The sequence below is a fragment of the Monocercomonoides exilis genome, assembly GCF_001643675.1.
Source record: "Monocercomonoides exilis strain PA203 chromosome Unknown scaffold2-2631571, whole genome shotgun sequence".
Taxonomy (NCBI): Eukaryota; Preaxostyla; order Oxymonadida; family Polymastigidae; genus Monocercomonoides; species Monocercomonoides exilis.
In genome coordinates, this window is record NW_027150547.1 from 82,816 (window position 1) to 97,157 (window position 14,342).

Genomic DNA, 14,342 nt, shown 5'->3' on the forward strand with positions numbered 1-14,342 from the left:
CAAAGGAGGAGAATCAAGTTCAAAGGAAGAAGATGATGATAAGCTTGTGGACGAGCTCATAGACTTCAATGCAGACTCAATGGCATGTGAAAGCTGCCTTAAATCTTTGATGCCTCTAACACGAGAAAGTGGAGAAAGTGTTACAATTGTATCTGGAACAGCAGTAATTCCACTAAATGAAGCTGAAGATGAATTTGAAGTTTGGGTTGGCAAAACAGAAGGAATTAGAGAAAACAGGAATTTGTCAAATGGAGACTGAAGCCAGCTTTTCAGAGGCACAAGTTCTTCAACGTCTGCAGGTATTCTCATCAGCTCATTCTCCTTTCCAACTGACGAAGAAGACATCATTGCTAAGACACTTTCTTCTCCTCCATCATCTTTTTCTCCAAAGCCACCAATTGCACCCATCTGTTCATTCATTGCATCTCCGCTTAGCAGATTTGACAGTTCAGCAGAAACAGCCACTGCATTGAAACGACCCTGAAGCAAAGATCCCATAAAGTTAATAAGCGCCTTGCGCTGTTGAGTTGATGTGAGTGAATCGCCCAGCACTCTCAAAACAGAATGTGACCAGATTCGCAAAGTGTCTGATGACAAAGTATCTTGAGTGGTGTCAAACAATGCTAATTTCGTAGAATTTTCTGGGAATGTTGGAGTTGAAGATGGAGCAACTGTCTGAATTAGACTTGTTTGAGAAAGAGCACCCTGAACAAAGGTGGCATTTGATGGATGACGTGAATGAGCAGGTGTCACTGGACGTGATGCTTGTGTGACAAGACTTGACGTAGAAGGAGATCTCATCATTGATGAAGCATCTCCTTTTGCAGCAAGAAGGGAATAGTGGTTGCCCATCGGAGTTAGTACTGCTGAAGAAGAGCTGCTCGATGATTCGAAAGAGAAAGTCTCCAACTTCACCCCCAAAAGAGGATGTTGAAAGGCAGATGGCAAAAAGAACACCTGGAGACTTTGTTGTGTTTGTCTTGATGTTGAAGAAGGTGTATCTGGAGAAGACGAAAAGAGATTTTGAGAAGAAATTGCTTTCGTCATAGAACTTATAGCAACAGATGTAAGTGATGGTGAAGGAGAGTTAGATGATCTGAGCTTGCTGTGTGATCCTTGTCTTATTAGCGTAGACGATGATGATGAGCCCAATGGAGATGGTACAAACGCCACAGAAGACATCGACGATGCAGTAAGCGGAGCCTGCATTCCGAAGCGAGTTCCCACTGTGCTGCCCAAAGGCGATACTCTGGAACTAAAAGTGGATGTTGGAGAAATTGCACTATATAGAGGCGATGAAACTGAAGGAAAGAGTGAAGATGATGATGAAGATGATAGCAAAGTTGAACTATCCATTGAAGGTGGGTCAAGAGAAGGAAATCCGATGAGAGTGGCATCGCTAACTTTGAAGGCAATCAGAATTCCTTTCATCACACGAATCACATCATGCAGATTAAACACAAATGGAAGAGGCATCGAAGAGCTTGCTGAAGAAAACAACGAAGATTCTCCAACCTTTCCGCCAATTCTATCGCTTCCTCCACTTACTCCGCCTTTTCCGCCAGATCCGCTGTTTCTGTCTCCTCCAAGTTTGTTTGTGCCCATCGCTGCAAGTAGACACACGGTGCAGTCGACAAGCTGAGAAAGCATTTTTGGCAATCGCATCACATCCGCTGCAGCTGACACGATCTTCCCCTGAACAAGCGCAGAGATTAGAGCTGGAACAACAATGGCAGCTGCTTCTGAGCCAGTGAGTGCATCAACATGGTAACTCATCCAAAAACGTCCGAGCCTTCGAGACATTTGATGTGGACCGCTTCCTCCACCCAATCGTTGCAAACCATTCTTTGATATAAATGAATTCGGATTCTCCTTCATCATCGAATGCTTCCATGTTGCTGGTGTCATCTGAGCAACACGCTGACGTGTTCCACCAAAACCAGCAAACGGCTTCGAGAAGTTAGATGAGATTGTATTGCGCTTCATTCTTGTTGTACTCATCGAAGGAGATCCTGCTTCAGATGAAGATGAAGAAGAGCCAGAAAGACGAGAAAGAGCAGGACTTGACGGTTGACTTTTAGCTGCATTTTTTGGGTCAAGCTTGTCGTTTTCTTCCTCGTCTGTATTCTCTGCAAGTTCATCAATTGGAAGAGCAGACGAATGACAAGCTGCGAAAAACGAAACACCTCCAACAGTTCGAGGCAAAGGCGATGAAAAATCGTAGAAAGTTCGTGTTTCAAGCAGCATTCTAAGTAACTCTGTTAAATGAGGCCCATTCACAAATGGCTGGAACGGTGTTGATGAAGAAGAATTGGGAATGGATTGACACATCAGCGCGTACTCGAAATTGTCCAATGCAACAGGCATGGAACCTTGCTTTGCTCTGGACAAAGGCGGACAAAAAGGAGCAGAGGCATTCAGAGAAGAAGCCAAAGACATTTGAGAAAAACCGCTGTCTGTCAAATATGCCCTATTTCGGATGAACACAGGAAGGGACGAATCAGATGGAAGAATGGGCATTCCAGAAAGTTGCCCAACAAATCGGCTTAAAAACCCATTTCTTCCCAAAACAAGTTGATTGATTGGCGAGTCAAATGAATAATACAACGGAGTGGTAAAATCAGAAGGATGTGTAACAATCTCATATGGCGTTTTCTTCTTGCTGCCGTTTTTCTTTTGCTTTTTGCTTTTCTTTTCGTTTCTTTCCTCTTCGCCAAGATTGCCCATTCTCTCTTCCGAAGTTGATTGGCTCTTTCCAGAATCATTCTGATAATCGAATCCACTCCAACCCCATTTTCCTGAAGCCCATTTGTGCAGAACAACTTTTAAAGCAGTGGTCTTTCCGATGCTGCTTCCATCCAACAAAACATTAACTCCTCCACACAAAAGTGGAGCAAGCACTTTTGTTGCAGCATCTGTAAGCTTCGTGGTTTGCACATAAGAAGTCCGCGACATTGGCTCCAGTTCTGATTCGGTGGCATTGCACAACTGAACAGACGGATCTGATGTCTCGTCCATCTGCGACAGCGCTCCATAAAATGGTTTGTGAAGCCTTGAAAACTTGTACACAACATCTGTAACCAGAGGAGGTTCTTCAATTTCTTTCTCTTTCTCTTTTCCGTTCTCTTGTGTCGAATCTGAAGCAGCTTTATCTTCTGAAGTTTCTGAAGATGTAGTTGTTTGCTGTGAAGTTGCACTAGGAGAGGTAGAAGAACGAGGCGTTGTGTAAGAATTCGATCTATCTGTTTTATTTGATGTTTTTGATTTATCTTTGTTTTCTTCAGCTTTTGGCTCCGAGCTCTGCTGCATTACAGATGGATCCTGCAGTTCTAAAAGTGATAAGGTCAGCTTCTTTTGTTTCTTTGAAGTCGCAGGATTAGCTTCAGCAAGCGCCTGTGCAAATGACGAAATTGAGCGCGATCCTCCTTTGTTGATAAGTCTCTGCTGAACCTGATAGAAGTTGAGAGGAACACGTTTCGGCTGAATGAAAAGCGAAAATATTGATGTTCTTTGAGGAAGCGAACGAACAATGGATGGAATTCTGCAGTTCATTGCATCGACAACAAGAGACGAGAAAGCATCTTTCACATCGCTGCCTATCAATGCAGATCCAAATGACCAGACAACACAAAATAAAAAGTATGAGTCAACAAGACGAGTAATTCGATTTTGAACAGCTGTCTGCCTTAAATCCATCGAAAGATAGGAATTGACTGTTGTTTCAGATGAACCCAAAGGCAAATTTGTTGTGTGCTTGAAACCTTTGAAAATGCCTCGATATCTCACAAGAGTACCGTATTCTTCTGTGAATTTTGTTGAAATATTTTCAGTTTGAGGTGAAGATTTCTCTTTCATTTCATTTTCTGCTTCAATCACGCTGTCCAAACTGAATACCAGAGGTGCCCGTTGAGCATCGCTTTCATAAGGAAGTGTCAGCCCCAAGTCGACTAATCCTCCGCCTGCACGTTCTCCGCATCTTTCCAAAAATACTGTAAGCATCGCACAGAACGTCTCGACTCGAGCAAAGTCTCCAGTGTTGTGTGAGAGACATGCCTTTGGCAATCCAACAAGAGACGGATAAGGCGCATCTTTTATGTCCCATGGCCTGTTTTTAGGTGACGGAATGAACGTATTGGAATTCGCAAGTGAAGCAGCTGAAGAAGTCAAATGGGGTGGAGTGCCAATTCCCAGACTACTTTGATTCCTGATTCTTCTGCTTTGATATGAGCGAGCTGATTCCAACACTCCGTTGTCGTCTATTCGACTGAAGCCAACAGAAAGTGGAGTGCCAGTAAGGCTTCCTCTTCGAGTGAGTGGTGGCCTTCCTTCTCTTCGTGTTGACAGCAGATCGTATTGGCTATTCCTTGAAAAATCATTTGAGCCTGCTCCATTTTTGTTTTTCTCGGACTCAAAAATATCATCCTCTTCAGCATGTACCATCTCATCTTCTGGCGTAAGAACTTTGCTCCGTCCATTTAAGTATGCAAGAAGAAGAGGGAATAAATATGAAATATGCTTCCAAATACGTTGTCGTATCCAAAGAGAAACTCTTTCCTCGTCGTTAAGTGCAGAATACTCTGGTAGTTCGTTCAACGAATTAAGGATTGCCTTTGCAGAAGAGTCAGATGCAAATGATGGAACAGAACCTTCTGCGTTGGCTGGCCTCAATTGATCCTCTGATTGAGAAGTGCTGCCAGAAGAAGATGATTGCAAAGAAGCATCTTGAGAAGCAGCTTTTGCAGGATCGTTCGATGAATCAAAGCCGAGCAAGTCATCTTGTTTTCTCGAAGCTTGCTCGTCTGCTTCTTCTTCTTCTTCTTCAACAGGAATTTCATTGTCTGCTTCGTTGTGCATAAGCAGAAGTGACGAAGATTGTCCCATCGCTTTCAAACGCATTCTGTTCTCAAACTTTGCATCCAATTTTGCCAAGCTCTGTTCTTTGTCTGTTTTGTCTTTTATCCACTCCGCAATATCGCATGGAAGTAAAGGTTGCGGTTTTTCGTCTTCACCGTCTATCAGTTGCAGCCACGAGCGAACAAAAGATCGCCACTCGACACACGCCCTTCGACATTGGCCATTCGATGGACTAATCATACCTCCACATCCGCTGCCACTCCCGTTGACTGCTTCCACTTCGTAATCTTCAGTCGATTTCGTGTTCAAGCAGTCGTCGCTTGTGTTATTGCTCAGCAATTTGTTGACAACATCTCCAGAAGCTGTAACCTGATCTGGTTGTTGTGCGATAAATGTTCCTCCTGACTGACGCTGGGCAGCCAAAGGCTCAGTATCTTCACTGATGGATATCATAGCGGTTGTGGATGATGTTTGCTGAGAAGAATCTCCATTGTTTGCCAATCTATCTGCTCCCAAGCCAAATCCTGTGATTGCACATTTCTTTGGAGGAATTGAACATTGATTCACATCAGCCATATGAGAAAGCGAAATTAATACGCCTGCATCTGACTGTTTGCCATTAATGTTATCATTTGCTGATCTGCCACCAGCATTCAAACTGTTTGAAGTAGCATGCTCCAGTTCTTGTGATGTAGCAGCCAATGCAGGTGGATTTGACTTTGATGAACCATCAGAAGATGAAACAGAACCCGAGGTCATTGAGTTGACGGAAGATGAGATAGACAAAGAAGATCTTTTTTGCAAAGTTGGCTTTTCTTGATTTGCTGCCAAAGGAGAAGGGCATGGTGATAATTTCGACGCTGAAGATTGTCTTGTCAGCAAACCTGTCTTTTGTTTGGACGAATGAGAAATAAGAAGTTTTGACTTAACTTCTTCTCCATTGGGAACATAAACAAGTCCTGTTCGAGAGAGAAGCGAAGGTGATGCTGACTGAAGTGTGTCTGTTTCAAAGATAAAACAGACACCATCAGGAATCATCAAGCGACGAGATGATTGGAGCGTCACTGCAGGTAAAGAGGAGGAAAACGCTGAAGCAAATGACGAAGAAGACGGAACAGGAGTTGTTGGGGTGTTAAACGATGAGGACATCGAAGATGACTCGTTTGCGGATACTTTCATGGCAGACAATGGTGGTTGAGAAATTGGGGGCACAAAAGTTGAAGTCAGCGAAATCAATCTTGCAGCCCAGCTGTCTTCAATTGGCGAGTCAAAGATTATCCAGTGTGAGCGTGGTGGTGCAGGAGGGACAGGAAGAATAACTTGCTCTTCTTCTCCTTCAGCAGCAGTTGCTGTCATTTGTGCCGAAGTGCTATCGTTTCTTCCTACATCATCAACTCGAGAAATTTGCTCTAAAATCATTGCTGTTGCTGGATTAGCATCTGAGGCATCAGAATCAGAAGATGCCATCGCAGCTTCCACTTGCTTTTGTTTGTGAATTGTGGAAATTGTGATGTTCTTCATTTTTTGTAATGCAGCTTCCAATTCTTGTCGGTATTGTTCTCGCTGCTTCAGGTAGTTTTCTCGTTCCTCAGCAATTGAATCGAGCAGTTCTGGAAGCACACCAACAATTGGCCTATCTGTGGTGCAGTCATTAAACGGAATATACACTCTTCGACTCTCTTTCCCTGAAACGTCATCAAACGTGCTGTCTCTTCCTATTCCTCGATCCTCTCCACTTCTCCTGTCGTCTCCCCCTTCATTCAACATCCCTTGACTTCCTCTTGAATCTCCACTTGATTCAGATGCATCTAAATTTGAGTTGCCAAACAGCCCTCTTTCCCCAAGTGCAAGTGGATTTATGTAGTGGAGAACAACTTGTGTGCCAAACGCAACACGAGGCACAGAAACTGGAAGAAGTTTAGACAGCGCTGTTGGATGCCGATGGAACGCAGATTTCAGTCCTTCATTTCCTTCCATTTCGAATGTTTTATCCATTTCACTTAACTTTCCATTTGCACTGGATGAATCACCTTCATCATTCAAGTCATCACTTCCATGACTGTTTTCATTTTCATCATGTTGTTCATCGACATTTCGCCCAAATGCAGAACTGTATTGCTCATTCTTTTTACCTTTTCTTTGATCATTCAAATCGCTTGGCTCGTTCAAAGGAAGAGATAAGCATTGAGCCAGAAGACGAATGATGCTTGTCTTTCCAGAAGCTGCCCCGCCCAACACAACTGCAACAGGCGATGCGAGCAAAATCGAAAAAAGTGTTGCAGCGCATTCCAACTGCTTCTGGACAGCTTTGCCACGCCAGAAAAGACCCAGCATGCGAAGAGAAAGGCGGAGACGATCGTCCAAATATGGTGTCAGCAAGGGAAGTGAAGAAAGAGCTGGAGAAGTCGAAGGATTCTGCGAAGTTGTTTCATTTTGAGATGCATTTGCACTTGATGACTGAGGAGGAACAAGCAAACTGGAAATGATGTTGGTTTCGTATCTCTGTTCAGCTGGTATTGCTTCTAAAGCCATCGATATGAAACGGATAAGTTGCTCTCGATTAAGTCTCGTCTTCATCTCAACGGCAATTGCATGAATCAGGTCTTCTCTTTCTGCTTTTAGTTTCTCTTGTACGTGCGTTGCCAAATAATAAATTTCTTCATCAACTTCTTTCATTCGGAGGAGTTGCAATTGTTCGACTTGTTTTGGTTGCATTCTCTTTCTCTTTTTCAATTGGTTCTGGGATACAATTGAAACAGCTTCATTGACAATGAGCCTTGTCCATTTAGCTCTTCTTTCTTCGGTCATTCTCTGCTCTTCAATAAACCTTTGCTGAGCAAAAGCACTGCAGCGTGCAATAACTGAAAGAAGAACAGAAAGGGAAAACGCAGAAGGAGGGATGAGTCCGTTGAGTGAGAAGACAGATGCAGCAGAATGGAAAAGAGATAGAAGTCGAGGAGCATACAACTGCGGATTGGAGAATCCTGCTTTGAGAAGAGCAACCGACAATACAGCAGAAGGATGAGGCGTTGCAAGAGTCACTGGTCGCAGAAAATCAGTCAAAGATGAAGGCAAAACAAATGGAGGAGCAGAAATAAGAGCAGTTCGAGACGGAGTCATGTTGTTCTCGAGAGATGCTGATCGGCCAAACGAGGCAGATTCTAATGCAACAAAGCCAAGTGGAGAGGGTGTCATCCATGTTTTCTGTGATGGAATGCTGACCTTTTTCCCGTCGATTGTAACATTACGTGAATGAAGAAGCATGGCGTTGCTAATCAAAGTTAGCTGAGATGAAAGAGCCGAAAGAGCAGAAGAAGAGAAAGATGACAAACCATCAATGCATCCGATGACTGATGAAGAGTTCATCAAAAGTCCAGCAATGAAAGATGAAATAGAATTAGAGCTGATGTTAGATGAAGCATTTAGAGAGACGAAAAAGGCACCGAGCGTTCGTGAGAAATCTGAGACAAATGCAGATGAAATGGAAGAAGACGATGAGACAAATACGCCGAGATTAGGCGAAGATGATGAAAGCGACTGAAGCAGAGAAGAATATGATGATGAAGAAGAATCTGAGTTTGAGGAAGATCCAAAGGCATGCATCAAAGGTGTAAACAGCCTTCTGTCAGAAACATGTGGAATTGGCATGAACAAGGGCTCGTTTGATAGATATTCATAGCCATAGCGGAACACATCATCGCCGCACACAATCTGCAAGGAGTCTTCTTCGCTATTCCAGACATAGCGAGGAAAATGAAATGCTGATGGATGAGGCATTTGAAAGACTTCAGACGTATAAGATGAAATTGGAGAAGATAATTCGTGTGAAAAAGAAGTTGAAGCTGAATCGCTCATGTTGAAGACAGGAAGAACTTCAACTGGATTTATCTGGAAATTCAGAGAGTTTGGATCATCGTACCAATGCGAAAAGCTTCCTATGTCTTTTTGTTTGTTTTCCAACCGTCCTGTTATTACAGCATTCCTCAAGCATGTCAGAAGTTGTTTCTTATCATCGCTTTTGACCCCAATTTGATCTGTTGACGAAACTTTCTTTTCGTGTTTTAAGGCAAGTTGTGAGAAGGCACCGACTGAATTAATCAGAGCAATCACTTTGTCCGTGCTGGCTGTGTTTCCAGAAGAACTTTTTGTGCTTCCACCTGAAGCCAATCCTTCAACACAACCAGAAGAGCTTATGCCCAGCTCTTGAAACGACATCTGATAGCAGTCATCAATCACATCTCCTGTGATGTCTCTATGGCAGATTTCTGAGCTGATAAGAGAAGCTACCAATTGTGTTAGATGATGAGGATGATGAGGACGAAGGCGCAAACGCCTGCTGAGCCATGTTATTCTGTTTATAACTCCTTTTTTCAGTAAGTTCAAAGATTTGACAGTTGTGTCTAATCGAGTTGTAGCGATTGCGTGGATCATTTGAGCTTGTTGTGATTTTGATGACCCACCTTCATTCCTTCCATTTCGTGTTTGCGTTCTGGAGGTGGATAAATTTGACGAACCAATTGTTTCAGAAAGAGTGTCAAACTTCCCTGCATTTGATGGATTGTTGACAATTGACGAATCCAGATCAATGGCTGATGCAACATTGCTTGATCCAAACTGAGACGTGTTTGGGCGTGATGCACAAAGCGATGTCCGAGAAATTGGTTGAGTGAATATTCCATGTGATTCTATCTCTGTTTGGATGAGTGCTTCATCGAATGACTTCCATTGGGTTAGAGCTTCGTCCAGCGCCAATGAGTAATACACTTCTGTTGCAGCCAGTACAATCTGCGAAGGAAAAGAAGACAAATAAGCCCATTGATAAGACAGACGAGACTCTGCAATAGTATGTGTTCCAGTAAGATTAGCAGGCATGATCTGGTGCAAATTATTCTTTTGTTGTGAATACGAAGAAGACAGTGAATCTGTGGGGGTTGTTGTGCCTCGTTTAGCCAAAATAGAAGCTGCATTCTGAGAGACGCGTGCTGATGGAAACTCAGATGGAATGTATTTTGTGGATAATGAAGCATCTTTCAAATGCTTTTCTCTTTCTGCTCCTTTCATCAGCATCAAGCTCACTCGCTCCTTTGGCACAGAAGCTGCATAGTGCACAAAATCTTCAATTACGTCAGAAACTGGCGGTGCATGTTGCATCGACTGGTTGATGGCATCTGATTCCAGCGGCGAGGAAGAAGAGAGTGGCTTTGCAGACACAAAGAAAGGCGATAAAGGAGAGCATGAAAGAAACGAAGCCGGATGAATTGGAGTAGAAATGTTGCTCACGCTTGTTCCAGGAAAGCGATGAAATAGAGGAAACTCTTCAATGGCTCTGCGAGAGAGCATTTTGAGCTCCTTTTGAGAAGTCTTGAGGATGTCAGAGAGAACAACATCAGCTGTTGATTGCACACGAACAATTGAAGAAGAGAAGAAAAGTAATTCGTCATCAGCATTTACAACTCCGTTGATGCTGTCACCAAATCTGCTTGTTCTAACAAGTGTGTTGATGAATGACAGTGCACCAGTTGATGCAGCTTGTCTTTGAGTTGTTGGCGTTGTTGGAACAGCTGGCGATGTCGGAGTTGTTGTGGCTGTTGCAACAGTTTGCTTTGTCTGCATTGGAACAAGAGGATTTGGATGTCCTGATGCAAACGATGGAAGCTTGTTCGTTTTTGCAGTAATTTGATTTAAAAGTCGTTCTGCGTGCCAAACTGAAGCAATGTTGTTGTTGGATAAAGAAAGCTGTCCTGTTGAAGCAGAAGACAAACTATTTGGTGTGCGTACCTCCTGTTGAAGCGACTGTAACGTTGTTGAAACTTTCGATGAAATCGCCAATGAACGTATCCCAGCAAACAGATAAGGGAAGTATCGATATAAATTCTGTACATTCCCTCCAAACGTAATAACTTTCGCCAAGTCTGAGTCGGAAATGAAGCAAAAACGAGGAAAAGAAGCACGCCGTGAGTCGAGAAAAGCAGAAAGAGCGGCTTTTGCTTTTGTCAAGCGGTTAATCCACAGAGCAAGCAGATCATAAGTGAGTGAAGGCACTTTCGAATCTCGTTCTCTCCACGCAGTGACAATTGCAGGAGATGGATGTAAATATCGAACTATTGGTGCTCTCACAATTGACTCAACGAGATCGACAAATTTCATATCAATTTCTCGAAATTGAATACGTGATGTTTGAAGGTTTAAAATTATTTGTGCGTTTTCTCTTGATTGTGAAGTCAACGATGAGGCAGTTTGAGTGAGAGAAGAGGAAGATGATCCGCTTAAAACAGACAGAACATCTTCCAAAGAAGAAAAAACAGGGCATAATTCGAGCCACAGCGACTGAACCTGCGAAATGCGAGTGATAATTTTGCGAAAAGCATCCAAAAGCTCCTTCCATCTGTTGATATGATCCTGCACAGCAGCTCGGTGAGGAGACGAAGAAATTGCAGTCAGTTGCAATTCGCTGTCTTCGAGAAGAGACAGCAACGAATCAACTGGAGCAATCAAGAGCATCTGACTTGTCTGTGATGACGAAAGAGATGATGATCCATCATAATTGCCTCCTGTTTTCTTTCCTTCATGTGTCTTGTCCGAGCTTCCGTCCTTTGTTCGTGCTCTTGAATAGGATGATGAAGAGGAGGCAGAAGATGATGACAGAGAAGCATCATCATCTCTTCGCTTGACAGTCGTCCTCACAAATGAAAACGATGCCCGTGACCATGTTTGATCCAATCGGCGGAGTTCTGCTTCCAGTGCATATTCTGCATCAGCAGCCTGCGCAATCGCCTGAAGCTGCTGAACATGATCGAGAAGCCCTCCGTTCACCAGCTCTCCCACCGTCGTCTCGTTTGTCATCACAATGTTGAGCACTTGGTTGATCAGCTGTCTGTGCCTTTCTCTCAGAGTATGTCTTGTGAGGATGCTAAGACAAGGGACAGATGCAATCATCAGAGCAGTCTGACTGTTAAGTGAGGCAGGTGCAGTTGAGAGTGGATGTGCTGCTTGTACTTGAATCAATGATTTTGACACAGAGTCGAGCTTTGTCTTGAGGCGGTGGAGTCTCAATCCTCCCAGGCGGGTCATTTCCACAGACTGTGCAAAGAGATCCCAGTTTTTGATGAGCAGCCACATTCTCTGAAGAGACTTCCATCCGAATTTCACTCTCTCCAGCAGCTTCTCTTCCTGCACAGGCTCTGCTCGTTCCAACAAAACAGCAAAGTTTTTGTAGAGCAGAAGCTCAGCTGAAAGAGACTCGAGAATTATTCCTCTGTCAATCAATCTGTTGTGAGCACGGGCAGAAAACGATTTGAATCTGTCTGTCTGAAACAATCGTGCAAAACATTCTGATCTCTTTTTCAGATTCTTCAGCGCAATGGCAGCAGACGTCAAAGGCTCTGTTTTCTTTTCTCTTGGCGTTGGAGGATTTGATGATTCAGGTGTCTGCGATTCATTGGGAGAGCCAGCATATGAATTTGCAGTACTTTGGGAAGTTGAAGTTGCTTGATGCCTGTAATTTGTTGGATAAGGCTGTATTTCGAATATGTCTTGTGGTTCAAAACGAATTGGTGGCGGATCTTCATTAAAAACGGTATCACCTGGCTGCATTAGCCCTTCTGTCAGATCGCAAAGCTGAGAAGAATGCAAATCTTCTTCGACTGCAAGAACTTTTCTTCTGAAAGCTTGCAGACGCTGCTCGTACACTCCGAGCCATGTGGCCACGAGATCAGCCTTTGACTGAGTAAATTTCGTGAGTGCAGTCTGGAAACGCGTCATCTGCTGGTCGACTTTGTCCAGCATGTGGAGATACGAATTCACTCCTTCATTTCGTGCTGTCATTGAAGATGGCATCGGAGATGAAGACGCACTTAGAGATGTCGGAGTAGTTGGCATTGCAGCTGAAGAAGATGTAAGTGGTGGAATGCCCGCTCCGCCTTCAGATTGTGAGTCATTCAGCTGCTTCATCAGTTCTGGATATCTTTCTCCAAAGATAATCCAGTCAACGTTTTTCACTCTTCGTTCTCTTTGCTTCTTCTCCTCGGCCAGCCTCTTTTCAAGGTGCATCTTTGTCCTTTTCTTTCTGTTGAAAATTAGCGACACAACCAATCCGTAGCGAATGTCCGTATCTGGTTCACTATCTTCATCTTCGTCCAATGAATCATCATCGTTATTCGAATCATTTTCTCCCTTTGTTTCTGGTTTCTCTCCTCTCTTTGCAGCAGCTAATGCTGCGCTTTTCTTCTTCTCTCTTTCTTTCCTTTTTGCAGCACGCTTAGCTTTCTCTTTGCTCTTCAGGAAGAGTGAGGTTGTGTTCACAGGAAGTTGCAACTCGTGTGGAGGTCGTGTGATGTGGCTCAGATCCAATGAGAAGTCAACACACAACGCATCCAGTGCAACAATTCTCTTGTGCGCTTTGAGCATCGCCTCTCCATCTTCATTGGCTGTTGTTAGCGCAGCAAGAGCAGCACAACATGAAGGAAGCGAAGAGACCATTGCTGACAGTCGCTGTATGTGAATCTCCAGCCACACGGCTAACGATTCACATAAGGAAACGACAACTTCTGGAATGCGTTGCTCCAATGCAATTCGTGCCTTATTGACGAATGGAAGTGATGCAGCAACAAATGGACGCAGATCGAGACGAAAGCATCCGACGCTGATGAGCCTTGCCAGCGAAGAAATGGCCAAACTGTCTTCTCTCATTCGAGTGAGAGTCCGACGGAACACTTTTGACGAAGGTGGGGCTGTCTCGTTCGAACTGGACTGAGTAATCTTCTGATAAGGAAGCTGAGAAAGTGCAGAAGAAAAAGGATACGATGCAGAAAGTGGATGAGTTCGTTCAACTTCCACCGGAAACACAGCGCTGTCAAGTGCAGAAGAGATGGCATAAGTTTGTGGAAGAGGAAAGTCGAAGCGTGAAATGTCGAAGTGGACGTAGTGCGTCGCCAGGTCATAGCTTTTCGACAAAACTGCGTTAAACTGGCGGATAGTTGCATAGCTGTCCTGCACAAGAGAAAGGCAGCGCAGACGCATGTTGTCTGTCAAAAGGCCAATCTGAAGGCGATCTTGCTCAGCAAGCGAAGAAGAAGACGAGGACGAAAAAGAAGAATGGTGAGAAGTGAATGCACGTGTTCCAAGTGCGCCAAATGGCGAAGATTTGAGTAGTGATACAACACTTGGGTGTGTCATAAGATTGGGGAGAGAATTGCAAATAGAAGTGATGTCTTCGAATATTTGATTAATTAGGAACATTATGAAGTCCTCCGATGGATCAAATGTGATCCCTTTCTTTGTGAGCGACACAGCAATTGTTGTTGCCGGCGGAGTGAAGTTGAGACGAGACAAAACAGGCCACACTTCAACTCTGCTCAGAAGCGTGGTCGGAAGATCAGACGAATCGTACGGGCGAAATTTGAATGTTGAGGATGCTGTGAAAATGATAAAAACATCAAAGAAAAAAAATATTAATCAAAAAAATTAATCAAGATTGAAAAGGATCAAAC

General features: G+C 43.8%; 1 protein-coding gene across 1 annotated transcript in view; it reads right to left on the reverse strand.

Moving 5' to 3' along the window:
• The window catches only part of MONOS_9072 (Dynein heavy chain, unidentified), a gene marked incomplete at its 5' end in the record, with an annotated part of 33,838 nt that overhangs the window by 14,215 nt on the left and 5,281 nt on the right, over positions 1-14,342 (reverse strand). Inside the window, one exon of the mRNA XM_067879533.1 lies at positions 1-14,267. Within this exon, the coding sequence (XP_067735541.1) occupies positions 1-14,267 (14,267 nt within the window). The remainder of the gene's footprint in view (positions 14,268-14,342) is intronic.